The following is a 27882-nucleotide window of genomic DNA, read 5'->3' as shown; positions in this document are numbered from 1 at the left end:
GAATAAATACAATGGAAGACACGTTAAACGGGTTAGAAGGTAATGAATTATAATTCTTTTATAAATAAATCTTAAAGGAGAATAAAAAACAAAACCTTTTTTAATGATCTAATTTAGAATGTTTAATTAGTTTCTAAAGCATAGGCATGCTTATGTCATATTTATTACAAGTATTATTCAACAAAGTTTTAATTTATTTGATGTAACTTCCATTCTATGAAATGATTTTGAAGACTTTTTTACTCTAATACAAGATCTTATAAAATTAATATTTTATTTAGTTGTTAAGGGAAGAATATATTTATAAAATTAAAAAATGTTCTTATTAATTTTTTGTCAAGATTTTATTTAAGATTTAGTGTTTTAAATTTTACATAATCATAGAATTCAACCCACAATCTTATTGTTATGGCTTATAAAGTAAGGTGTCCTAAAATAAAAATGTTAAATAAATTAAATTAAAATATCCATAGTCTCGAATTAGAAACGAGTGGAGCATGTGCTATTTTATTTGATTAGATCCAAATCAAGGGTCACATCAATTAATCAATTAGAAAGAAGAAAAAGGAAAAAAAAAACAAAACACATCACTGAGATCACATAAACAATTTCACAGTACAGCACAACACAGTATATCTTTATTAAGGTGAAAAATAATAATTAAAAATATAAACGGTTGAAGAAGTCAGGTAGAGATTGGCATGGTTGGAGGCATTGGTTAGAAAATTGGCGTAAAAGAAACAGAAGAAGAAACAAGACCATGCGAATCAAGAACACCCAACCACCCATCTCATAACTTGCATCGTTACCCTATGTTGGATTCCGTTCACTAACTCCCAAACCCCTAAATCTTAATCATTCCAATGCATTAGATTAAAAAAGTTTCAATCTTTTGCCAAAGGGTCGACGAGGAGGAACATGATGGGAACCGACCCATCTTCTACCAGCATCGAGGTCAAGGTCCATCCGCGCCGCGACTCCCCCGCCCGGAGACCCTTACCGTCGCCGCCGAACCCCCCCGCCGTCGACGATCACAACTTCAGCCTCTTTAGGCGCTGGTTCCCCTGGCTCGTCCCCACGTTCGTGGTGGCCAACATTGTCATCTTTATCGTCACCATGTATATAAACGATTGTCCTAAGCATTCCTTCACTGGTAGCTCTTCATGCGTTGCCTCTTTCCTTGGAAGATTCTCTTTTCAGCCTCTTAAAGAGAACCCTCTCTTAGGCCCTTCTTCCTCCACGTCAGTTCTTGTTTCTCCATTCACCTATAATCACTGTTTTTTTTTTTTTTTTTACTTTAATCGTCTGTCATAGTTACAATTACTAACGGGTAGTGTAACCAGTTTTGTTCATGTTACTATGTAGGTATATATCCATATTTGTTGGGTTGGAGCTGTTTTTATTCTGCTATTGACATTTTTTTTTTATTTAAAAAACAAATGTTTAGATTAGGGAAGATGGGTGCTCTTGAAGTGGATAAAGTGGTTCATAAACACCAGGTCTGGCGCCTCTTCTCTTGTATATGGTTGCATGGTGGGGTTGTTCACGTGCTCGCCAACATGTTGAGTCTTGTTTTTATTGGAATTCGCCTTGAGCAAGAATTTGGATTTGGTATGGTTCTGGTAATTATCTTTGCATTGTCCCATTATATAATTTCCTTTTCTTTTTTTCATGACAACAAAAACAAAACCACATTATAACTTTATAAGGGTTTATTGCATGAGTGTTCTGGAAACCAAGAAACTTGACTGAGTTTAGCAACTATCCCAGTTTCAGATTGTAATATATGCTTTGCTCGTCCTTTGTAGTTAGGATTGGATTTCTGTATGTGATATCTGGTTTTGGAGGGAGTTTGCTGTCTGCTCTGTTCTTACCAGAAGGCATCTCTGTTGGTGCTTCTGGTGCATTATTTGGTTTACTGGGGGGCATGCTATCAGAGCTGTTGATAAATTGGACAATATATGCCAACAAGGTGAACGATTAAATAAATGTGTTCTATTCAATAGTGCTTGCTTCCTAATAAACAATAATCCTCCGTTGTATTTGTATAACTGACATTTTATTTCTTCTGCATTCCATATTTGTATTATTTTGTAGTTGGCAGCTTTATTGACTCTTATAGTCATTGTTGTAATCAATTTAGCTGTTGGAATTCTTCCACATGTGGACAATTTTGCTCATATTGGAGGATTTGTCTCTGGCTTTCTTCTTGGGTTTATCTTTTTGATTCGCCCCCAGTTCAAATGGGTTAGTAGTAGACACAGACGCAGGAATTCTAGCTCTGCGCATACTGGACCTCCAGTGAGATACAAGCACAAACCTTATCAGTATGCACTGTGGGTCATATCCTTCGTAGTACTGATTGCTGGGTAAGTTCTTCATTTATTTTCTTTCTTTCTGTTTTGAACATTACCATCTGTTTTGTTAGGTGATCTAATTGCATTATATTCTACTTAGTGTATTTACAGAGGATTATGACTGGTAAATTTACTAAGCATATTGCTTCATGTAGTATTAAAGAACAAGGTTATCAGATCAGGATTCACCCGGAAAGAAATCTGTTTATTCATCATCCATCTAGTCTGTTCATCCATTACAATGATATTAAAAAAGTAAAACAGATGAAATATATTCATTATTTTTCAAAATCCAATATATTCGTCTATCAATACTTAATGGATAAAAGATTTACCCAACTGCCTTTTTATTATTAAAACTTTATGAAATTTACTTTCTAAAAAGTTGTTTTTGAAAAATTGTTTTAAAAATGTATTTTTTAAATATATTTTTATGGATGGTTAAAGAAATTTGTTGCCATGCTTATTAAGATTCTGAGTGTCTGGTCATGGGCTTTACAAAGGCTTTGTTAGACGCATTGGTATTGGAAAGCTCTCTTTAAATGCTCTCTCTGTGGTTTTGTGTATCCTGGCTTTTCTCCCCTATAGGATGGTTCTTGATCCTCCTTGCTCTGAGTTCTTTGTATATTGCCTATGTTTTTCTTCCTGGGCAAGATTTATCAATTCATGCTTCAATGATATATTAGTTAAATCTTATTGCTTAGTGCTACTTTTTCTTCTTGTTTACCTCTGCAATTTGACAGGTTTGTTACTGGGCTGGTTTTGCTTCTTCGAAGTGTTAACTTGAATGACCACTGCTCATGGTGTCATTACTTAAGTTGTGTCCCCACCTCAAAATGGAGCTGCAAAGCACAACAATTTTTATGTGAGGTTAGTGCCCTTTCACGGTGTACATGGCATCCATGCACCTTCCTATAGCAGAAGCTAATGGAATTAGTTATGTGGCTGTGTTAAAAGAAATTATATGATTTTGTTGGCAAAATATAATGCCTGAGAATTCAAGCACATTATCTTAAGAAGATTTCTTACAATGTTTTTCCTATACCTAAGTTGGTTGGTCTCGATACTGATGTTTTCTGATGCAATGCTGCAGTCAACCCAAATGGGAAACCAGCTTAACATAACATGCTTGAGCAATGGGAAAAGTGACGTTTTTCCTCTTTCAAATGCTACCTCGACGGATGCTCAACAACAGATATGTTCTCAACTTTGCAATTCATAGATCACTCGTGCCAAAGTGACATTTCATAAAGCAAATGGCTTCAGCAACTTGTGTATATGATCATACTTACAGATACAGAGAAATTATGACCGCCATTACTAGTAGTATATTCTTGTCACTGCTTTTCCATCTTAGTTATGAATTACAATGTGCTAGTATTCTTTTGTAACAGAAAGAGAGGAAGTTATATTTTATTAAAGTAGCAAAAATACTTCTCAGATGTAGTAAATGTTGTCAAATGGATTGATTGTAGATTTTTATTTCTTTTAAATGATAAGGCATCAAGGGACCAACACTGGTTAGAGCAAATCCAGTATACTGACCAAATCATGAAAATGATAATTGACAAATGAAGCTGAATTGTTTTCTCCATTTTGTGGGGGTAAAAGAAGTGGTCAAAGCTTCATGATCTGTATTTTACCACACTAATTTCCGACATCACACAACACCTATGCAGTTCAAAATTAATTTGTAGAATGAAATGGTTAAATTTCGAATTGTTTATTCTTAAATAAATGGAAGGTGGTAAAAAGGTTGTGGGTTGCAGAAAGAAACATCCCAATATAGTCTTCAATTTCTTGGTACTTATTTAGTTCCTATTATCCTTTGGAAAGAAAATAGGTTTTTTCTTTCTTTTTTACTTGGGAGGACAGGTGCCATAAGATGAAAAAAAAAAGCTATAATTTTCTTAATCTTTATAAACTTTAAATTTTCTTAAACTGAAAATAACATCAAATTTATGTTTTTAATATATATATATATATATATATATATATATATATATATATATATATATATTAAATCAAGTTAAAAAGGGTAGGTTTCTGATGGGTTATAAAAGAGCATTTAGAAGTCTGGCTGAGCCAGTTGCAGGGTTCCTGTTTGATGCCTTGAATAAATGAAGTGCTATGATTGTTTCAACTGCTTGCTGAAACAATGTGAACAATTATTAGTAGTTCAACACTCTTGTCATAATAGGGTACGTTCTTTAAGAATTTCTGGTGTGCCACCTAACTTTTTACGGTTGGATTGGGAGAATTTGTGACTCCTGGTAAGAAGAAAGAACCATTGATGCTTATGCCTTTCTCTTTCTGATATCACCTCAAATCTCCATTCCTAATTCTGTGGCCCCCCTCTCGCATGTTGTAACCAGTAGTTAAATATGATGGTATGGTAGTTGGTACTTTCGACAATGGTAGTTAGGAATACGAAGAGGACCATAAAGAAGGAAGTTACTTGCTTCCATGATCATAGGAACCCCAAAAGGAGAAACAAAGAAAAAGTATAGACAGTGGGATTAGAACATGAAGTTTGTAAATTATTGCAATGAGCTTAAGAGAAAACTTAGCTTTCCAAAGAAGTTAAAGTTGTCCACTGATACAATAAAATATTCTAACGTTGAACGCAGGGCAAGTTTTATGAATATGATGATTACTACATCTGCATTCAAGCCAAATTCAGTTACATACATATACTCTACGACATCATCATTGTTATACATTTTCAACCTTCTTCTTGCTTGTTTTTTCAGTATAAATTCATTTTGAAGGCATCTTGGCAAAGTTGACAGAGCAGATGAAAGTGCTAGCTAGGCACAAATTGTTTCCTTCCTGAAGGGGAAATTAAAGGAGATAAATCTGAACTACTATGGTATGTGTTCATGTAAATCAATTCTCAATTATAATTATGTTGGATGGGAATTGACATAGTACCAACTTCCAATCATTAGTTGATAGTTTCTGTTAGACCAAGTTGGGTGATGCATCTTGCATCACCAATGTGCTTCAAAATCAACATAATGTATTTCTTAAACATACAAACGTGTATCTTTAACTTGTTCTTTTATTTATTGTTGCATAAATTTGATATACATAATAAATTAGTGTTCATATATGTCCCAGTTATGAAAAAACTACGTGATCACGAAATAATTTAAGAGTTTCTGGTTAACTTAAAACTCTTAAAATAGTTCTTTTTAGTTAAAGTACTTTCACTGGTGCTTAAACTTCTAATTTCACGTTCAAAAGAAAAAGTTACCAAAGATCTTAGAAGCATACTATATTATATACATTACTTTATTTCTCATCATATTTAACGTATTTTTTCAATGAAACGGTGACACATCCATTGGAGAAAAACGTTGTTTACTTAATTTAAGGTGTAATGAATGAGTTTGTCCATTTGACTGACAATGTTGTCTCCCCTTTTTTGTGAAACTGGTATTGATCCCCTCTATCTGTTGTCTATCCTTCCCTCGTACTGTACATTCATTCGAAGTGAAGCAAATCATTCCAGAACAACAAAATGGGGTCCTGTAAACAAAAGCAAGAACAATCCCATAATGTGGTTATGTGTGTTTTTAACTGTGGCCAAGTTTTATAATTAGTTAGCAAAGTTTTGAAATTTACTGAAGTCAACAAAGAAAAAATGTAATGGAAGAGTTTAGTTCTTAAAAAGTAATATTAATTAAGAGTATAAAGCAAAAAGTAAAGATGTATATTGTATTTGTATTTACTATCCTTTGGTCACAGTCCAGCCACAAACTTTGACAAGAATGAATGCATATTCTTAGCTTTGTATTAAATATCACATGGAAGGAAGATTGAAATGGATAAAGTTGCAGAGAGTAACTGAATATTTGCAAGTTGGTGGGGGCAACCCATCTTCTCTAAGTTAGTGAATAGTGTGGATTTTGGTCTATTTTTCATCACACATTCACACCAATCACCACATGCAATCTTTTGGACTATCTTTGCTCTTGGTCACAAAGGGCATGTGCAAGACAATGGTGCTGTTCCAAGTTGCATCCACACCATTGCAAGGAAAATACAGAGAGAAGGTGTTAGATTAGGCTACCTCCGGGTCTAAATTTGTATGTTAATTTGAGAAACTTTAGGTCAAGATGCTTATGGGAAATGGAGACTTGTTGACTAACTTTATTCCAAGCATTTAAATATTTTAGTTTTAGGGAATGAATCTATTTACAACCAAACCAGCCACTATAGTGTTGCTTTCAAATTAAAAGGGGAAAAAGCTGGTTGTGGAGGAGTGCATTTGGTCATCGATGACCAAATAAATCAAAAGCATGGTGTGTGTGTGTGTGTGTCCCCAGCAATTAAGCCTAAAATGGTGGCACCAAATGTTCCCCGTTCTCTAGTCCATTCTCTGTATTGAGAATATGGTGTGGAAAGTGAAGGCCAAAAAGATCATCACCTAACGTGAAAAATACTCCGTTCTAAAAGTGAAAAACAAATTAAAGTCAGCAAATAAAAGTGGTCAGGTTTCATATTCCCACTATCCCACCTAATAAGTCCTTCTGTTAATTGAAAACACAACACAACATGTCTCTGCATGTTAAGTTAATTTCATTTGAATTTTAGATACATGTCCGTATCAGTATTGGGGTTGTTCAGAAAGAATCTTAAGCAAAATTTACCAATGAACTGAACTGAACTAATCTAAACGAGGAATTAAAATGTCCAACCATTCTCTATAATGAACAGAACCAAGATATTTGTTTGATTCCATTCCAACAAATTACTTTTCAACTGTTTGTTTTTTTCTCTCCAAATAGGTATTTTATTTACTAGTTTGGTTCAGAATACAGGAACGATGCAATTCATTAATCTTGAATCAGTTCAGTTTGCATTTTAAAGAAAAATCATTGGTTGCATACTTTCAACTGAGATCCTGTTTTCTGATAATTTTATATGAAAAAGTTTTGTCCTCTTGTTGTACTATCCATACGGGAAAGGAATCAGAGACGCGAGATTAAACAGTTCTTCCTCTTGGCTTTAAACTCGGACTCGTTACACGATTACCAAGTCCCCAGTTAAACCCAACCAGTTAATGTCAATCATGGATAGCGTCCAATGAGAAACACTCGAAAAACATATTAACAAAGCGATTCCCGTCGTACACGGTACACTGCTTCATACGCAGTCACAATTTTTAATAGTTCATAAGATACTGCATTGGGACATTAACTTGAGTAAACTATAATAACATGGTATTGCTGACAAATATAATAACAACAAAAGGAAGAGAATAACGATAAGATCTCAGATTACTAAGGTCAACGTTCAATGCCTTTTGCTTTCTTTAGGAATTTCTTAATTTCTTGGTAAAAAGCATTGGAGTGTGCATAATCACAACAACGTGAATTTAGCTCTGCACCATTTTTTTTCAGCAAAGAATAACTCATCTGCAAAATATCATACATACATACCGTTCTATGTCTCAAGTAGTCCAGAAATAAGACGAATTTACAGTTTGTAAGTGACCGCAAATCTTACTTTACATGTTGATTTTATAAGATTGACTTAGGTTTAAAGTCCTTTGTTAGATCTATTATTCTATCTGTTATCGGGCCATCTATTAATATTTAGTCTCATATTCGAAATATATATGTCTGACGTGAAGGGGTGCATTAAAAATCTCACAACAATTTAAGTTTTATAAGATTGAATTAGACTTAAAATTTACTTTACTTCTTAACATATATTCGGTGTATGAGCTTAGTCTCCCACCACATACTTCTTCAGATTGCCGTGATTGTAGAGACTATTTTAGTAGTCACTCTTTTTTGGGTTACATTAAGGGACTATAAAGTTGATCACTCTAATCACATTGCTATCTGTGCCCCACACCATGATGCTTGATGATTCATGATTGACGAAACACAAGTCCACAGATGGTGCTAAACGTAGTGACTTCACTGTTTGTTTCCACATTCACTTAATTAATTACCTACTAATCATATTTCCACATGACCCAATATCATTTACACAATTTGAATTTAGGTACATGCATGTTTTTCCTCCAAATTATTATCAATAAACAACAAACAATTGACTATTGAAAAGTGAAAAAGCAATACATATATATATATATATATATATATATATATATATATATATATATATATATATATATATATATATATATATATCCTTGTTGACAATGTTTGGATTCCCTTTTCACGCTAAAAGGGTGTCTCTACACAAAAATATAACCTACTTTTGTAAAATTATGACATTGGCTAGGGAAAAATAGGGTTCTAATTTCTAAATAAATGTTCGGTTACAGTGTCTTACGTGGTTGTGCATATGTGATGCCTCACACCTCTTAAGACGTCTAATTGTGAAAAAAATGTTTCCAAAGTAATGTATGAGTTTCTATCATCAACAGATATATATGGAATTGAATTTCTAGTTACTCATATCCTACTTGAACCTTTTCAGTTCAATTTGAGCTTTACTTGAATTTGCTGGTTTTGCTCATCAGAACAAAATTTCCCTCCTTTTTCAAGTGAGACATGTTTATAAACTTTGACAACATAAGAATGTTCCAAAAAGAGGAATCAAATGATGAACTTAACGAAATACAGGGTATGAACAGTAAACTGTTCATCATCAATCAGCTTTTCATATTTGGGGTATCCAATGCTACTAACTTTCCAATTTATTTAGTTAACAATACAAATGCAGCTATTTTAAACAACCCTCCCTATTCCTATGGTTTGCATAGCCAATAATAGTTTTCTTCAGGATCAAGGACCAAATAGCAGTGCTCGTGACATCAAAGCTGGTTTATTCTCAATATTAAATAGGTGTAATGCCAATTAGCTGGTGCTGATATAAAACAAACTTTCTGATTAAAGTTAACAAAAAAAGAGCGTACTTATTATTATAGATTATAGTTAAGGAATTATCTACAAGCTCTTATCATAACCAAAGAAAACTTGAAGAATTAGGGTGTGATGAAAATTTTCATATTCAGTGGTAAGAATATACCTTAAAGGGAAGACTGCTATGGTGATATAAAGATTATACATATTAATTTATTGATAAAGATTAAAAAGATATTATGGTTAGTTAAAAGCAGGTATTTATGCATGCATGTGCATTGGGTTTGGGTGGACCACGTAGGCATAGTTAAAGGGCACTGAGAGCGGAGCGATGATTAAGGAGAGGAGAGGCTCCACCATCCACTCTTTCTTAATATATATATATATATATATATATATATATATATATATATATGAATTAACATATATTAAAAAAGACTTAATAAATCATTAATATAACATATTAAATATATTTTCCGCTTGTATATATCTCAATAAAAAGTCGGTATAAAGGTTTTTTTACTTCGATCAAATGAGAATGTTATTTCACAGGGTAAAAAGTGAGAAGTGTATAATGTATTTACTCTAGTGTAAAGTTAAACATAATTTGATTCTGGTCATTCTTGGTTGACGTGTGACACTTGTATGATTTATATAATAAATTATGTCGTTGGGGGATTCACCTACTCTCATCAAACCCGCACATCACGCCACCCACTAATCTCCCCTTCTTTCTTTGAACACCACTGTCACCCTCAGTTCTTCACATTTTTTGTTATTATTATAAAAGATAAAAAAAAAAAAAACACCAAAAACAACCTTATCTGGAGACCATTAGGTTTTACAGAAGTTTACCATGAGAAGGAAATGAGGTGGAGACATGTTAATATGAACAGAGAATATGGTTACTGCATTCGTTTGCTCTCTCATAGCAGGTTTCATTCCTACTAATATGAACGTGACAAACTGAAAATCGAATTTTCCCAAGGATTTGGTTCGTTTACTTGTCCTTTTCACGTTGTCTGTTGGACGATGATCATGATTCAGGTCCCTCCTTCAAAACGAACATAATTTTACAAAAACAAAGCAGAATCCGAAAATGCCACCAAAGAAATTAAAGAAACGGATTTCAATTCAACACTTCCCGACACAGAGTACTTACTATATTATTGCATGGAACCCACAGTGATGACGGTGGCAGTAGAATTTAGAAGTGTCACCTACGGACACTGATGATGGTGCAGTTGAGCTTTGGTGGGAACATATTTACTTATCACGTAATATAAAGTAAAGTAAAATAAAAGAAAGAAAGAAACTTTTTTTTTTTTCTTACCATTACAATCACGTAAAGAAGGCATTAATTTATTTTTAAGAAAAAAGGTGGCATTTAATAAGCAGAGAGAAGTTTGAGAATTTCGAACGTGGCCCCCACAGTGAAGAGGGTTTTGAGTTCCCACCAAGAAGGCTTCTCCTCCATAAGTACTCCAACCTTCCCTACTCGTTACACACTCAATACTCAATACTCATCCCATTATCTCTCTCTGTTCTTCGCATTCTCTTCACTTTCAAGGGGAAAAAAAAATGGGTGTGCTAAGTATAGCACTGTGTCTTGCGTCCATAATGTGGATGGTGGAAGCTCGAATTCCAGGCGTTTATACCGGCGGCGCGTGGCAAAGTGCTCACGCCACCTTCTACGGAGGGTCCGATGCTTCCGGCACCATGGGTGTGTGTACTATGTAGTTTTAACATGTAGCATGTAACATGTTTTGTCACGTTTATCATTTTCTCTAACAATGTGCGTGTGTGTGTTCAGGTGGAGCTTGCGGGTACGGAAACCTGTACAGCCAAGGGTACGGAGTTAACACGGCGGCGTTGAGCACGGCACTGTTCAACAATGGCCTGAGCTGCGGGGCGTGTTTTGAGATAAAATGCGCAAACGACAAGCAATGGTGTCACTCCGGAAGCCCTTCCATCTTCATCACTGCCACCAACTTCTGTCCGCCAAACTACGCTCTTCCCAACGACAATGGCGGCTGGTGCAACCCCCCTCGCCCTCACTTCGACCTCGCCATGCCCATGTTCCTCAAAATCGCGGAATACCGCGCCGGTATCGTACCAGTCGCCTACCGCAGGTACACACACATTTATTGTTAAGGTTTGGGTGGTTTTGTTGTTAGTTAGTTGGTGGTTAATGTTGGTTGGTTTTTGGTTTAGGGTGCCATGTATGAAGCATGGGGGAATGAGGTTCACGATCAACGGTTTCCGTTACTTCAACTTGGTGCTGATCAGCAACGTGGCGGGTGCAGGGGATCTGGTGCACACCTACATTAAAGGGTCGCGAACCGGTTGGATGCCGATGAGCCGGAACTGGGGTCAAAACTGGCAGTCAAACGCGGTTCTTGTGGGCCAAGCTTTGTCCTTCAGAGTCACCGCCAGTGACCGTCGCTCTTCCACCTCCTGGAACATTGCTCCGCCACATTGGCAATTTGGTCAAACTTTCACCGGCAAAAACTTCCGTGTCTGACTCTCACTACACAAACACTTTACTCTATTTCTTTTTCTTTCTAATTTTATTTTATTTTATTTTCTTTCTATATATAAATATCCATATATAAAAAGTACAAGGTCGTTTTCTTTTTGTTCGGCTTCCCAATCCCACCACCACCACCATTTATCTATTTCCATTTTTGCCCTTTTTGGATTATTTTTTTGACTGCAATGTTTGGGAGACTGTGATGGAGTGCAGGGGGAGTTGATTCGTGATTAGTGGTTAGTGATGATGAATCGGTGAATGAGTGAGTGAGTGACAGCTTTTGTACGACAAAGGGTTTGACTTTTGTTTGGTTTGTTGATTCATAGTGTTTTATTTTTGAATTAATTAATGTTAGGGTGCGCGCGTGAAGTTGTACGCTCCAATAGTGTAGGAAATGCTGAAGCGGCTAGGGAAAAAATGTAGCCCGCGGCTAATTAGCATTTTTATTTTTTAAAATTTTGGTATTATATTTTATATTGCTATCAATTGAATATATATTATGATGTCTCCTGGAAGCATGTGAGTTATGTTGATTTTTGAAAAAAAACAAAAAACAAAAAAGTGATGCCCGATAGTATTTGGATCGTTGCGATCTGTTGCGATCTGTTTTCTTGGGTTGTGTCCTTATTCTTCTTGACATCTAAGTTCTACCGCCAAAACCAAGTCATTTTCAACTTCCAACGCTTTATAACTTTTTATTTTTTGCATGTATATAAATTTAATTATGTAAATAAGTATTTAATTAATTAATTAATATTTTTAATAGAGTAAATTAGAACTATATTTCCACATCTTAATTTACTTCATTATAAATAATATTTAAAACTTAATAGTAAGGATTAATTATTCAAACTATTATACTATTATATATTTGAATTATTTAATTAATTTAATAAAAAGTTAAAAGAATTAAATCAAATGAAATTAATCAATAAATCAGTGAGTTAAATGTAATAACCTGACCAGCCCGCCAGATTAGTGACAAAATGACGAGTCAACCCGCTGCCCCTATTCAAATATGATGTTTCTATCTTCATTTATGACTTACACAAAAACTAACAAACTACATTAAAAAAAACATTTCTATATCCCTTAAATGAGGGGTTAACAGCTATTGACTTAATATAAAAGTATTTATAAAAAAAATTAGCTTTAATTTATAAATTTTGTATCAAAAATTATTATTAAAAAGATACTGATAATAAATAATTTTAATTTTCTATTGTAATAGATATATAAAAAGAAGGTCAATCATTTTCATATTCACATAAATAATAGATAATATTTTGTATAATTTGGGAGAAAAAATAACTATAATTGAATTATATTATTTTGAATATTTAATTAAAGAAAATAGTTTACAGTATAATATCTTTCTTATCTGATCCATTTCTGATTTCAAATTTAGTTTATAAGGCTATATCTCCTTTGAAAAAAAAAATCCTACAACACAACGTTGGAAATTGCCTGTATATCAATTAGATATAAAATAAAATAAAGTTATAGTTTATAAGATAAGACAATTTCACTGTACGGACCAATTTGTTCATATTGACTCAATTAGGGAATTAGGGATGTTATTCGATTCATTTCGTTTCGTATAAGGAATGTGAGTAATATTTTTATTCTCCATATAATATCTGACCAACGAATTTGTTTATTTATTAATTGTTATTTTGAATTAATTAGTATAATATTTTACATTCAAAAAGAAAATAACTCAAACATAACTAATAAAATTTTCATTTTATTAGAACAAAATAATAGTTATATTTTTTAATCTTATTTTTTAATTATAGTTAATAAGAATTTTTTTATTGAAATTAAAAATATTATTAATTATAATGATTAGGTTATTTTGTAATTAATAATCCTTACTTTTATACACTTAATTATTACATCATGGAGTTTTTTATCTTCATCTAATATTAAAAACCATAATATTTTTTACAATTTAAATTTATAAGGACTGTGCAGGCCAACCCACTCTCTTCTATGTGAAATCAAGTCCATTAGCTTTGTTCAGACTCTTTAGTTCTGAACAGTAGAAAGAAAAAGGAAAATACTCCCAGAATTGGTAAGAATAACTTTTCAAAATCTGGTCCCATTAATGCAAAGGATTGTAGTAGAGGCTCTGGAGAGAATAAGAAAAAACAGAGTCCTCAAACATTCACAACTGTTGGTGCTTACATTCACCTATAACTGCTTTCACTAGCTTTTTATCAAATATTTCGTTTTTATTTTAATTGAATATTACGATTTTATTTATTAATTCATTCACAACTAAGATATTAATGAATTAACAACTTTTCCTAAAATATTCAATAACAACCAAGTGTAATAGAAAAATATTCAATTAAGATATAAAATAAATTAGTCAAAGCAGAGTTATAGAATAGGTACATGAAATAAAATACTTTCAACATATTGAGACTCATCCGTAATGCTAAAATATTGCCACCTTTGATTAAAATCGTAACACATGGTATGCATGGTTATATTTTTCTCAGTTTTTAATTTATGAATTAACAAGATAATAAACTATCAAATAAAAAGCACCACACGAATAACAAAAGAAATTCTCAAATTTAAACAGTATAATGTGCAGATTCACTTTCAACCAAGGTCTGATATCAGTAGTACATGTAAAATTGAAGAACATGTAATTTGTGACTATGGAGTTAAAGTAAATCCTGTTTTGTGAATAGGAAGAACATAAAATTGAAGTTCCGAATGGGATCCTACTTCTTTCGCTGCTTTGACACTTTCCATTGCCTAATTAAATATGAAATTCCCTCCTTTAACGGTGCCTTCCTTCCTTCCTTTGCATTCCATATCTCCGGTATTGGGTATCTACCACTAGGATTGTACTCATTCACCTCCATCAGAGCTGTAGCCACAGCTCGATAGACCTCATCACCATACTCATCCTTCAAATGTTTCAGTTTTTCATCTTCTTCATCTAAAATTTCCTATATAATACATCCAACATAAGTTAGATCATTATCCATGTAGGACTATCAGAAAAAGAAAAAAAAGAAAAAACAACGACAAACTATGTGCACAAAAACATGAGGGCACCTTACCCTGCAATTTCATCTTTCTACAATAGAATATTAAGATGTTTGTAATTATGAATAGTAATTACATGTAATCATTGTTTATTTATAAGACTAATAATGAACGAAGGTGTCAAACCTTCTCCCCACAGTTTTAACTATTATGAAATGATGCAATGAATTTTTGAAGTGCTACTCTAGCTAGGCTAATGAGGCCATCATCAGGTAGCTTCCGGAATTAAAATGACTACATGAACAGTTCTAGGGATTAAAAAGATGGTTTCAATTTGAAGACGTAATTCTGGAAATCAGTGTACCTTAGCCTTTTCTCCTTCCTTGTCTGTTAAAATTTTAAATGGATACCAGCTTGGATCTCTAAGATAAGCTTCGTATTGTGAGCACAACTCCACTGCTCTCACATCCGCTTCATCATCAGAAAATTTTCTCCTGGCTGCTCCCACAAAGGGTTTTTCATCAAGCTCCCCCATTCTTTTAACACCAATAGTAGCCCGATTACTGTGTGACTTCCCCAGCCACTGTGAACAAGAATATTATATTATGTACAGAAAAATACAAACATAAAACAACCATCGCGGAAACAATAAGCAACACAACAAACTAGCCGAACTATAGAACATATTTGCTACAAGGTTAAGCAGCATACCAGTTTTATAGACAATGGATTTGACCTAATTCTACCAATTTTTTTCAGAAATGCTAAACAACGTGGATTTCAATCATATCCAGTAGACACCAAAACACACAGTCTTTCTACAAAGGGCCAATAAGCAACCACGTGATTCAAAGAACATAATACCATTGAAAAACTGCACTTGAGAAGTATTGAGACACAAGTTAAAGCACGATAGGTGTAGCTGGTGAATCGCAAATACATGGATAACAGATAAGTTTAAGTCCATTGCAGCTAATCACCAATATCATATTTTGAATATGATACAAATTATAAGACTATAATGATAATAGGCAGACTGCTAAACATGAAACAGTATGCAGCGATTAATATACAACCAGTTGTATGTCAATTAAAAAATTAAAAAATTCAAGACAGGCCTTATATTTGTTCACAATTTTACCAGGTAATTTAGACAAATAAAAGCCCTCACTCCCGGTTAGTAAAATGATTAATTGGAAGAGACCTTTCAATCAAATGACTAAAGTTGAAATAACATCAAATACATACATTTATGCTTAGAAAAAGACATACAAGTATTAACTCCTTGCGAGCATCTTGCAACTCGTCATTGGTTTTACGTTCTCTGACAACAAGAGTTTGTTGAAGATCTTCGTGTTCTTTTAACTCCTCTTCCTTATCTTCAAGTTCCAGTTTAATTTCATCCAATTTTTTTTTCTCCTCGATGTCACCCTCTCCGATGTGTTTCATTACTTGAAGAGCTCCCTTCAACCGTTGAATTTCCAATTCCAATGTTTGTTTGGCATCGAGTTTTTTCTGCAGTTGAAGAATCTTTTTATGCATTTTCTGCTTTTCTTTCTGCATTTCAAACACAAAAATGACTCTGTCAAACCTTATTTAGATACATACAGAGGAACTAAATTAATTACTGGTACAAAGAAGAACATTCAATCAGTGCCTTGTGTTCTTCTGCCAGATGCAACACTCTCTCATCCGCCTTGTTTTGCTCCATCATTGCCATATCATTCTGCAATAAATGAATCACTCTTCAAATTATTTAAATAAATGCAGCCTTATTTGCACTTCACAAAAAAAAAAAAAAAACTGGCAATATCCATAATTTTAAGCAGCCAAAAATGATTACGTTTTTCTTTTCAAGGTCAAGTTTTTTTCTCTCATTCTCATTTTGCACTTGACATCTCTGGAGATCCTTCTCACGGCCCTCTAGTATTTTCCTCTGAGAACGCAGATCCAATCTGGCCTTTTCATGGGCCACATAAATTGTCTCCCAATTTTTTCGGGTTTCCTGCCGCATTTTTTTTATTTCTAATTGAACAATGAAACACGAAGATACCAAGAAAGATTAGAAAATTTTCACTTCAAATAAACAGAAAGTAGGTTGTCAGGAAAAGTAGATATGATCACAACCTGATTGTTTCACCTTTCAACACGGAAACAAACAATAAGCTATGAGGAAAATAGCAGAAGCAAAAAATAGGAATGTAAACCATTCACTTCAAACTTCAACGTACCATTGTTATATGATTCAATCATTGCTTCTTTCTCAGTCATGACCCTGTTCAGGGACACATTAACATCATCATATTTGCTGCATACTTGTTCCAATTTCTCATGTTTCACTTTCAAGGTATTAGTTAAATCACAGACAAGCAGTGAAGTTTTCCTTTTCTCCTCTGCCTGTTTTTCAGAAACAGATTGCAAATCTCCATTCTTCTGAAGGTAATCACCGATTATAGTCTTGGAATGGTAGTCATCATCACGGGCTACCCATCCATACAGTTTATCCCCTCGGTTTCGTGAAATGTAGTAATCTCTCTTACCACAGTGTTCTGCCTCAAAACTTCTTTCAAAGTTCATTGCATTGGTGAAACCCTCCCAGTCTTTGGAGAACTCTACAATCGCAAAGCCTGAATGTCCATAACGGTTCCACAATGGATGAACTCTCATGGGATGAAATCCTTTCCGAGTAAACTCATCCCTTAGATTGGCACCACTTTCACCAACACGTCTTCCGTCTTTAAATTCAGTGGCAATGTTTCCAACAACACCAAACCAAGGCCAGACAAATAGATGATCTTTGGCAACATTTTCAGATCTATAATGGACATTTCCAAGTCTATTACTGACAATGTTTACTGGTCTATCATTGACAACATTTTCAGATCTATCATCGACATTTCCAAGTCTATTACTGACAATGTTTACTGGTCTATCATTGACAACATTTTCAGATTTACCATCGATATTTCCAAGTCTATTACTGACAATGTTTACTGGTGTATCATTGACAACATTTCTCAATTTATCATGCACATCATTTGTTGATCCATCAATGATGGCATTTCTTGGCCTATCATGAGCAACTTTTTCAGATCTATTGTTGACACCAATATGTCTTTCAATGTATAATTGAAGAGCAGAGTGCTTGGCTAACTCTTTTATCCTCATTGTCCGTGAGTACCTTTCAAATCTCACTGCATGCCTCAAAAGCTCACTCAACGAGTAATCATTGTCCCGGCAAAAGGGACACCTATATGATGACTTGGAGATTTCGAGTTTATAGTAACCATCCTTCAAATCTTTATAATAGCCGCGCTCATAGTATTCGAAGTCAGACTCCCGGACTCGTCCTGATTTACCGGACATCTGCAGAAGAGAAATTTAAGATTACCCGCATGCTTAATGGAGTATTTTGAAAATAAGTCGACCCACACATCTTTCATATAACGTAAACAACACAAGAGAATATTAAAATTAAAATCAACAGGATATGTAAAATATATATATATATATATATATATATATATATAAAGGAAAAAGCCATATCCTCAACAAAATTTAGAGTTTGTCTACTCATCAATATATCCCCTGAATGAAAATAGCATGTGATTTTTACAAGACAATGATGTGGAACATGTCCTAATCACCTAAGACAAATAAAATATACATCTAGAACTGAAGAGAGCATATAAAAACCGAAAATCGCTATTCAAACCAGAAAACTCAGAATCTCTGCATGTGAATGTGAAGGTGAAACATCCTTACCCTTCACCTAAGACAACTAAAATATACATTTAGAACTGAACAGAGCATATAAAAACCGAAAATCGCTATTAAAACCACAAAACTCAGAACCTATGCAGAAACAGTGAAAATGATCATGTGGATGTGAAGGTGAAACATCCTTACCCTTCACCTCAGACAACTATAATATACATTTAGAACTGAACAGAGCATATAAAAAATCGAAAATCACTATTAAAACCAGAAAACTCAGAATTTCTGCAGAAACAGTGAAAATCCTCATGTGAATGTGAAGGTGAAACATCCTTACCTTGGCTCGACCACAAGCACAGAGATATTAGGGTTTGTAGTTAGTGAAGGTGAGAGAGAAAAAGGGATTTTCGTTTTTGAGGTGTTGCAGGAGAACCCTCACAACTTCTGCTATGAGGATGCACGCATGCACAGCTATTGGTTTGCGCCTTCTTTTGGAACTACTACTCCATATAGAAAAATAAAAAATGATAATAATGATTATATAATAAATAATAGCTTAATTATGGTGTGGTATTAAAAGATTAAGTAATATAAGCTTAAAATATTTGTCCATTTTTTTCTTTAATAATAATATTTGAATGAGGGAATTAAAGTTAATAATTTGCATTCAAAGGAAAACAAAAGCTTAAGTTTAAAACAAACGTACAGTTTAATTCAAATTCAAAATAAAAATCTGTTGTTTTATGTTTCTCTCTCCTGAATTAAACCTAACATTAATTTTTAATATCATTAGTTAGTTAAATTAAACTGACCAATATCTTATTTTAAAACTCATCAAATTTTGATATATAAAATTATTTTAAATTGGTACTTTTTATTTTGTTTAGATTAGTCATTTTATTTAAATTTAATATAAAATATTTAAACAAACATATTTTTAATAAAATGGTATAAATTTTTTTATCAATCACTGGTTTTTTATATCAATAGCCAAGTTACTCATTTATATTATTAATTTACGATTTTTTTATCTTTTTTTCTTATTAGATTAGTTTATATTTTTTTTATCATATATCATATATGTTGATATATTAACTAATATTCCTATGTTCAATTGTAATTTAAGTATATGATATACATTATTGCAATTATTGTGTTTATTTTATATGTTAAAAACTTATAAAACAGTAATTTATTTATAGTTTTAAAAATCTTATTGCAATGATTGCTTAATGTTATTATACTATTGTTGAACTTTTATTAATACTTATTCAACTACAATTTTACCACAACTAAGCTATTTAAACTTTAGAGTTCATATTTAAAAATATTGTTCTTCCCTATGGTTTCGCCTCTCATTTCTTCTTATAATCAAAGATAGAGTAATTATCAAATAAAAAATTAATAACATATGTAGTGTTGACATTTTTTTAAAGATAAATTAATAATAACAACCATGATCACGCTATAACCAAATCAGGAACATAATAAAGAAGTAATGAATTAATCATTTAGAGAGAAAAAAAATACATAATACAATTTTGTACAGGAGTGAGAATGGTAATCTTTTTATAAAGAAAATTAATTATTTTTATATTATCATTATTCCAGGAAACAGAAAGTGCACAAAGTGTTCTTCAAGCACATATGATCAAATTTTCAATATTATGAAATTTGATTTTTATCAATAATTAAAAAATAAATAAAAACAGAAAGAAAGATAAGTGAAAATGGGAATTTAAATTTTCTGCTGAGTTTTTTAGTGTTTTTTCTTTGTTCTGCCTTAAAAATAGCTTGATGATCATTAATTTTGAAATTTAAAAATATATTAAAAAAATATTTAAAGTATCAGCATAGTATATTTTCAGTGCTCAGTAGATGACCACACAAAAAAACTCAGTAAAAAATCCAAACTTGTAAAAATAGTGACTCTTATTATTCAATTATGGTTTTGAAGACAGTGAAGAATGAGATATGAGAAGGAATAGAATTTTACAAATTCCCCACCCAATCAAAATATGCAGTGACTTTTTATTAATAAACAGTTTGATTTCAAAATCCTAATTAAATAAAGGGTTAAATATGTTTTTAATCCTTAATTTTCAATAATGAAAAAATAAATAAAAATACAGAGAAAAATAAGTAAAAATGAAGACTCTTATTATTCAATCATAGTACTGAAGACCCTGAAGAATGAGATATGAGAATGGATAGAATTTGACAAATTCCGCACCAAATCAAAATATGCAGTGACTTTTTATTAGTAAACAGTCTGATTTCAAAATCCTGCTTAAATAAAACATTAAATAAATGGTTAAATATGCAATGGCTTAACTTTCAATAATGAAAAAAAATAAATGAAAACACGTAGAAAGATAAGTACAAATGGAGACTCTTATTATTCAATTATAGTATTGAAGACCATGAAGAATGAGATATGAGAAGGAATAGAATTTTACAAATTCCGTACAAAATCAAAATATGCAATGGCTTTTTATTAGTAAACAGTCTGATTTCAAAATCTTGGTTAAATAAAGCATTAAATAAAGGGTTAAATATATTTTTGATTAACTTTCAATAATAAAAAAAAAGAGAAAGATAAATAAAAATGGTGACTCTTATTATTTAATTATGGTATTGAAGACCGTGAATAATGAGATATGAGAAATAATAGAATTTTGCAAATTCCGCACCAAATCAAAATATGCAATGGCTTTTTACTAGTAAACAGTCTGATTTCAAAATCCTGGTTAAATAAAGCATTAAATAAAGGATTAAATATGTTTTTTTTCCTTAACTTTAAGTGAATTTTGTAATTAGTCTATTTCGAAACTTTAGACCAATTTAATTCTTAATATTTCGAAATACGTGGATCTAGTTTTTTTAATCAAATTTTGTTAGGTTTATTGATGTTTCTTACGCATCTCAAGATTTTATTTGAATTGTTTATACTGCTTGACACATTTTTGCTTTAATGTTAAGTCAAATACTATTATGAAAGGTGTTTGAAATGTCAAATAAACTTAACAAAATTTGATTAAAATGACTAAATTCAAGTATTTTGAAAGATGGAGGACTAAATTTGTCCAAATTTTCAAAATAGACTAATTTCAAAATTCACTGAAAGTTAAGGGACAAAAACATATTTAACTCTTAAATAAATGGATGATATTCACACATTTAATTTAGTTCATGCTTTAGGCTTTAAACTAACTTATGTTTTTCAAGACAATTTTTTTTTTGTTTTATTCTTATACCTCAATCTTAAATTTTGTTGTATCTTTTACTCTAACAAATATAAGAGTTTTATGAAACTTACACTTTTGTTGATGCTTTGTTTGGTTGTTGGATACAAATATATAGTTTCAACGCACACAAAATATATATATTTTTTATTTGTTATGATTCTGAGTTTTTCTTTTTACATCATACCATTGTATTTTAATGAAAATAAGGTCTTATAAAGTTTTAATTTTAAATCTAGTGTAAGGCATCTAGAATGAAGATACTCTTAAGTATATGTTTTAACCAATAAAAACTTAAAAAAATAGTAAATATTCAAGATGTGTTTTATTATTATTTAATGTTGATTTATTTTGGTAATACCTACAATTATTTTTAATTTTTTTTATATCTTTAACTCTTCATATTTCTATTCATCGTATTAGGAAGTAGCATAAAAAATAAAGTATAATAAATACTCATGAATAGTTTGAGTGATGTTATTAAAGAAAATATTAAGGATTGAAGTGAATTATAGTAATAAAGGGTAAAAAAAAAGGAAAGAAAAAACTATTAATAATGCTTCACTAAAACACTTTAATATTGTGGCTTAAAGGATAAATTATTAGACAAAAATCAAAGAGAGGATAAAATTAATAAAACAAAATATTATTAAGGGAATATAGATCGAAACAACTTTTTAATAATTTTGTTAAAGTAAAATAATGAATGATTTTAATATAAAATTTATATATTTTTTTTTAATTTTCAAGTTTTTAATATATTTGAATACTTTTAATCAACTTTTTTTTTCCAATTTATTCAGTACCTAATGTTTTCATATTTCGATTAAATTTTATTTTTTAATCTTTATTAAGTGAATGATATATTTATTATTTTTTCTAGTTATTTTACTTAGCTGTTTTCACATGTTAACGATGGGCTTATATTCTCGTAATTAATATAAAAATATACGAGGTGTAAGTGTTTCAAATAGTCAGGTTTTCTAATGAATTTCACATCATCATTTGTAACAACTATCTCGCCAATAATGATAGAATCATTATGATTATTCAATATATTTTAATAAAAATGATAAAAATCGTTGATTATTTTATATTAACCATAATATTATTTTCTAATATTAAAAAAAACTTGTTTTTACGATGACAGGATTACATTAGCTAGTAATGAGTAAACAGGTAAAATAAGACTAATAGTTGTCATTTTCATTGTGTCACCACATATCATTCTTGTACAAGGAGGCTATAGCCTTAAACAACCAAAACATATGGAATATATTAATGTTTAATTATAATAAAAATAAATCTCAATTTATTATAATATGTATATGTTAGGTTATATATATTTCATATAGGAATTATGAGTATAGTTATCAAGAGAATGTGTTTAAGGTCTTTGATCCTATTTTAATATCAAAATTTTAAGACAATGATGTTATGGGTTTTTATTTTTATATAGTGTTTAATTTTGTCTATTTTATCTAATATGAGATTTTGACTCTTCTCAACGATATATTTTATTATTTTAGCGCAGAAATTAGTTGATTGTTTTTGAAAATAACACCTTTTTGAGAAAAAATAATTCTCGGTGTACTAGATTTAAGCTTATTTTTGTATCTACCCTTTACGGTTAACATTGAGAATTCGACTTCTAAAGAGTTATATCCTTCGTTTTGGTGTTCCAACGACGAAATCCCTTCCAATATTTTGTTTCCTGGAATCCAAATTTTGGGCACAGTGACTTGCTTTCTTTTTTTTAGCATGCTCGCGGAGGATCATGAGTGAGCCTTGTAGCAATATGGAATTCTATTATAGGAAAACTAAATTCCAATCTTTATGCATTTTTTATGATGTTTTTCCCACTTAAATTCACGTTTTAAAGGTATGGTTTTTATGGACGAATTTGCCCAAGTGAAGTATAGAAAACAAATAAAAAGGAAAAAAAATGAAAAAAAAATAATATTTTTTGTAAAAAAATATTTGTTTAAATGTGTTCACAAATAAATTTTAGTTATAACTTCACCGTAAATCCAATTTATAAGACAAAGTTTGTGTCCACTTATATATTTTGAATTGTAATTATCTCTGGTCGATGTGAAATTATAATATATAAGTAGGTGTAAATTTCACTTTACTAGTTGATTTTATAAGATTAATTTAAACTTAAAGTTGATTTCTTAAAAGATATCAAATTCATGAGTTAGAAATCCTAGTGAATTTTGTTGTTTGTTAGGTCTATTATTTCACTTGTTATTTGTCCGTTATCAAACTATCTATTAATGTGTAGTCTCATACTTTAAATGTATAATGCCTCACCATGAGAATATTGAAAGTCCTACATAAAGTCAGTTCACATTATATAAATGTGTGCAAACTTCATTTTACAAGCTAATTTTGTAAAGTTAAATTAGCTATAAAGACTAATTCTTAACAAAACTAAGTAATTGAAATTATGCAGAATAAAACTAAATTGGTTTTAGAGTAGAAAAAAAAATTAAATTAATTATATTCCACCTCAAATAATTTCTCAATTTCTTTCATCTCTCAAACCAATTAAAATGCATCCTATATAATTTAATTAATATTTTTAAATAAAGACTGCAATTTTTTAAATAATGATAGCTTGACACACATTATATTCATTTGACACACATTGTAAAAATAAAATATTATAAAAAATGATTTTTTTTTGTATTTATAAATAAAAGAAAAAAAAATAAAGGATGGTGAAGAATACTATCAAATAAGTGTAAAAGAAAAATTTGTATATCAAAGTATGATTAGTCTTTTTAAAATCCAATCCACCGATTACAATAACAATAACAAAATTTATTAAAAAAAAAAAATACAAAAGCAAAAGGACCACACCAAACCTACAATAAAAATTACACTCCACAAAACATAAATAAACTATAACAATTATGAAAAATATTTAAATAAATATATAAACATAAAATATTAAACTATTAGTTAACTTATGAACACAATTAATTAAAAAAAAAACACAAATAATTTTGAATTGTATATACTTACAAAAATACAAAGAGACTACTTATTGATCAAAAAAATTGTGACAGGTTAAAAAAAATCACTATCAAACCCAAACTTTTGAAAGTCCTCCCACCAAATATATTCCAAAACATAAATAAAAATTATATTTCACCTCACATAATATATTTTTTTAATTTATTTCATGTCTTAAACCAATTAAAATTATTCTACATAAATTTAATTAATTTGTTTGAATTAAATTCTTTCTACAAATATATTATTTTTTATTTTTATTTTTACTTATTTTTCACGGGTTTTCATGTTCTCCCCCCTTACAAAAATCATAGAAACCCGATATCAAAGTTCACCCCCGAAAAACGAATAGTGATAAAAACGCATAACGAAAGTCTAAATTCATCTTCGCAGAAACTGAATTGTGACCTGCTACATAAAAAGTCACCCTGTCCAAAGTTCAGCTCCCGAAAAATCGATTTAAAAAATAATATCTTATTCAAATATAAAAACATCAAAGAAAGTTTGTTTGTTACATTAGAAGATATAAAAAATCAGCGACTATATCTAATTATCCTTGTACAAAATACTTTTGTAAAAAGGTTTATCTTCGAATATATTTTGTGTTCTTTAACTATGAACACAAGAAATCTATAAACACATATAAAATATAATTAAATAGTATATTTAGTCAATTATTTTTATTATTTTATCATATATCATACTCTTTACATTCTTATTGAGTATCGAAAATTCTTCTAGAAGTGGAATTTCTCCGCAAATTATCTTAATATCTCAATTCCTTTTCATCAGTAGTTGCCATCTCTGTTTTTCAGAATCTCATTATTTCACCTTTCGAATTAACAACAACAATTTTTTCTTCAGAAGAACATAGATAAAAAGTACTGAAATTGAAACAACCGACTAACATCATTTGAAACTGAGGAAAAAAAATGAAAAACAAAATATTGAAATAAATGAATAATTATTTTATTGAAGATCGTGAACGTCTTTGCCACAGTTCATTAACTCGCTCGTGCTCACTTTCGATGAAATTAATGTGTTTGGTTGAATTCAAATTTGTTATAATAATTTAAAAAATTGGGAGAACAGAAGTCTTTCTCAGCGTGAAAAGGTTCGGAAAAAGTAGAAGAAATCATTGGCAAATTAGAAAAGTGAAAAAAAATGATAAGAGAGGTAAATGAAGGTAAAGCCCAGATAAAAAGAGAAGATAGGGACGCGGAATGAAGACACTGACACAAAGAGCCAATAGCGATAAAAAAGTTGCTGTCAAAGGGAGAAAAAAAAAACTTTCTTAGTTGTTTTTTGGGTTTTTTCTATAACCAATGTCGAGAATAGGTTGCAGAACAATAAAACAAAAAAAAAAAAAACTTTACAAAGAAAAGGAAAATGCTAAATTTTACATCTAAAATATCTCTGTTTAATTATCTTGGTGTTCTACAAGTGTGAGCATATCATAGGAGAAAGGATCGGAAATTTTTGTAGGCAGAAGATAATTATTAAAAAATAGTTAAATTAAAAAAAAAAACATGTTATAGTTAAATGTTTTGATATGGTGCTCAATTAATTTGCATAAGTAACAGAAAGTAGTGTGAAGAGTTGGTTTGATTGTATTGCAAAGAACCATGTAAAAAAACAAAATTGAGAAGTGTGAGTTTTGTAGTGAGTAAATAAATGTGGGTCTGACTCCAAAATGTTAATAATAGAACAAAAAAATGAACAGTTGATTCAGTATAAGCATGCCCACTTGAGCAGCTAATAATAATAGTGACAAAAAATACAGTTTTGACAATCAATATCTTTCCATTTATGACAAGGGATTTCTGAAATCTTTCGTCACATAAAGCGACCTGTAACTGCTTCATCTTCATCCTCTGGGATCTTGTTTCTTCAAATTCAATCTGTTCTTTAATATAATAGGTGAAACTCAAGAGTCTATTCAATAACTCTGAATTTATTTTAATGGAAAAATAATTGTGCCAATGCTTATATTTAGATGATATCTATGAAGTTAAGATCAAAAGTTTCTTTGGGATCAATTGGATCTTTACTATTATGTGAAATGTTATCACTTTAATCGATGTAATCATCCTCATAATATTTTTTTGTGTTGAAATGCATTTGAAATCAGCGTTTTAGTTTGACATTAGTATCGGTTAAAAAACGTGTTTAATATATAAAAGTTAAAAAACTATATTTATTAATGTTTTAAAATTTTAAATTGAAATTTATCATAATTTTGAATCAGATCAATCATAATTAACGTAAAGTTAGAAGATTAAAAATATATTTAAATATAGTTAAAAGAATAAATAAATATTTTCACCATCCAAAATTATTTTAACTTTCTATAGTTTCACCAACAAAATAGAATATAGCTGGCTGCAAGCAGCACAATTTAAAAAAAAAAAATAAATAATTATCAGAGATCGAAATCCATATAACTTAAAAGAAATTCCGGGACCATAAACCATTGAAAGACAATTTCAATGTTGTTCCTTTTCTTTATATATTATATTTTCGTTTTAGTTTATAAACAAAATGAAGCCACTCTTTAACTTTTACACATTAAAAACTCATAATTGTTAATACATTACAACCCAAATTAACACACCTTATCTAATCATTCTCAATTCAACTTTGCATAATGTAAAACTTGATCATCAATTCTACACTTGTCCATTCACATTCATTGAAAACATTATTTTTCTATTTTTTTTAATTCATTAAATACAAGATAATATAATTAATAACATAGTACAAATCACCCTTTAGAATAGTATAAAGTACCTTCTAATATTTGAATGTCTATATATCAGAACAGCATCACTTAATACATGTAAACCACTTTAAACCAAAAATTCAATACTACTTGTACAAACTAAAAAGAATCTAAAAAAACTTCTATCAAATATTGAAAACGCATAAAACCTAAATAATAATATTGATCCATATTTATAGAATAGATGAAAAATTAATTACGTAAAAAATTGAAAAACTTGATCATATATATATTTTTTAATTTTAAGAATCAATGTGAATACACGTGGGACTAAAATAATAATTTATTTAGCTATATATCTGCTCCACGCCACAGGACTGTTTAGGAAAAAAAATAAAGACAGAGAAGAAAAAGGGTTTTA

The 27882-nt window shown here is 30.6% G+C and overlaps 3 protein-coding genes across 5 annotated transcripts; 2 read left to right on the top strand and 1 right to left on the bottom strand.

Moving 5' to 3' along the window:
- Nucleotides 1-676: 676 nt before the first annotated feature.
- LOC114183567 (RHOMBOID-like protein 1) lies at nt 677-5472 on the top strand. 2 transcript variants are annotated; one of them, XR_014994851.1, is made up of 7 exons: nt 677-1241; nt 1448-1611; nt 1809-1972; nt 2098-2369; nt 3101-3227; nt 3451-3683; nt 5111-5472. XR_014994851.1 is itself a non-coding variant. In XM_028070635.2 (6 exons), exons 1-6 carry the CDS (start codon nt 919-921, stop codon nt 3577-3579), a joined length of 1179 nt encoding a protein of 392 aa, XP_027926436.1. In that variant the 5' UTR covers nt 677-918; the 3' UTR covers nt 3580-3888. The 2 variants fall into 2 exon arrangements, 1 of the variants encoding a protein (XP_027926436.1); XM_028070635.2 differs by lacking the exon at nt 5111-5472 and having other exon boundaries at nt 3451-3888.
- A 5232-nt stretch (nt 5473-10704) lies between these two features.
- Nucleotides 10705-11846, top strand: LOC114183254 (expansin-A6-like). The gene is made up of 3 exons (XM_028070194.2): nt 10705-10931; nt 11022-11340; nt 11423-11846. Exons 1-3 carry the CDS (start codon nt 10790-10792, stop codon nt 11730-11732), a joined length of 771 nt encoding a protein of 256 aa, XP_027925995.1. The 5' UTR covers nt 10705-10789; the 3' UTR covers nt 11733-11846.
- Nucleotides 11847-14308: 2462 nt separating this feature from the next.
- LOC114183086 (factor of DNA methylation 4-like) lies at nt 14309-18962 on the bottom strand. 2 transcript variants are annotated; one of them, XM_028069939.2, is made up of 7 exons: nt 18808-18962; nt 16985-18119; nt 16597-16778; nt 16411-16479; nt 16002-16310; nt 15118-15336; nt 14309-14713 (listed from the first exon to the last, which is right to left on the bottom strand). In XM_028069939.2, exons 2-7 carry the CDS (start codon nt 18117-18119, stop codon nt 14483-14485), a joined length of 2145 nt encoding a protein of 714 aa, XP_027925740.1. In that variant the 5' UTR covers nt 18808-18962; the 3' UTR covers nt 14309-14482. The 2 variants fall into 2 exon arrangements, with proteins under 2 accessions (XP_027925740.1, XP_027925741.1); XM_028069940.2 differs by having other exon boundaries at nt 16026-16310.
- Between the last annotated feature and the right edge of the window lie 8920 nt (nt 18963-27882).

Source organism: Vigna unguiculata, chromosome 5, assembly GCF_037176805.1.
Source record: "Vigna unguiculata cultivar grain cowpea cultivar isolate G323 ecotype 2 chromosome 5, ASM3717680v1, whole genome shotgun sequence".
In the NCBI taxonomy this organism is placed as follows: Eukaryota; Viridiplantae; Streptophyta; class Magnoliopsida; order Fabales; family Fabaceae; genus Vigna; species Vigna unguiculata.
The sequence above is the reverse complement of the archived record's forward strand: the minus strand, read 5'-3'. Positions and strand labels throughout refer to the sequence as shown.

Coding starts and splice junctions, on each gene's coding strand:
- LOC114183567 (XM_028070635.2), top strand. CDS start 919: ATGATGGGAACCGACCCATCTTCTACCAGCATCGAGGTCAAGGTCCAT. Junction 2,370..3,100: donor TTCGTAGTACTGATTGCTGG/GTAAGTTCTTCA, acceptor GCAATTTGACAG/GTTTGTTACTGGGCTGGTTT. Junction 3,228..3,450: donor CACAACAATTTTTATGTGAG/GTTAGTGCCCTT, acceptor GCAATGCTGCAG/TCAACCCAAATGGGAAACCA.
- LOC114183254 (XM_028070194.2), top strand. CDS start 10,790: ATGGGTGTGCTAAGTATAGCACTGTGTCTTGCGTCCATAATGTGGATG. Junction 10,932..11,021: donor CGATGCTTCCGGCACCATGG/GTGTGTGTACTA, acceptor GTGTGTGTTCAG/GTGGAGCTTGCGGGTACGGA. Junction 11,341..11,422: donor GTACCAGTCGCCTACCGCAG/GTACACACACAT, acceptor TTTTTGGTTTAG/GGTGCCATGTATGAAGCATG.
- LOC114183086 (XM_028069939.2), bottom strand. CDS start 18,119: ATGTCCGGTAAATCAGGACGAGTCCGGGAGTCTGACTTCGAATACTAT. Junction 16,480..16,596: donor TTGACCTTGAAAAGAAAAAC/GTAATCATTTTT, acceptor CATTTATTGCAG/AATGATATGGCAATGATGGA. Junction 16,311..16,410: donor ATCTGGCAGAAGAACACAAG/GCACTGATTGAA, acceptor TTTGAAATGCAG/AAAGAAAAGCAGAAAATGCA.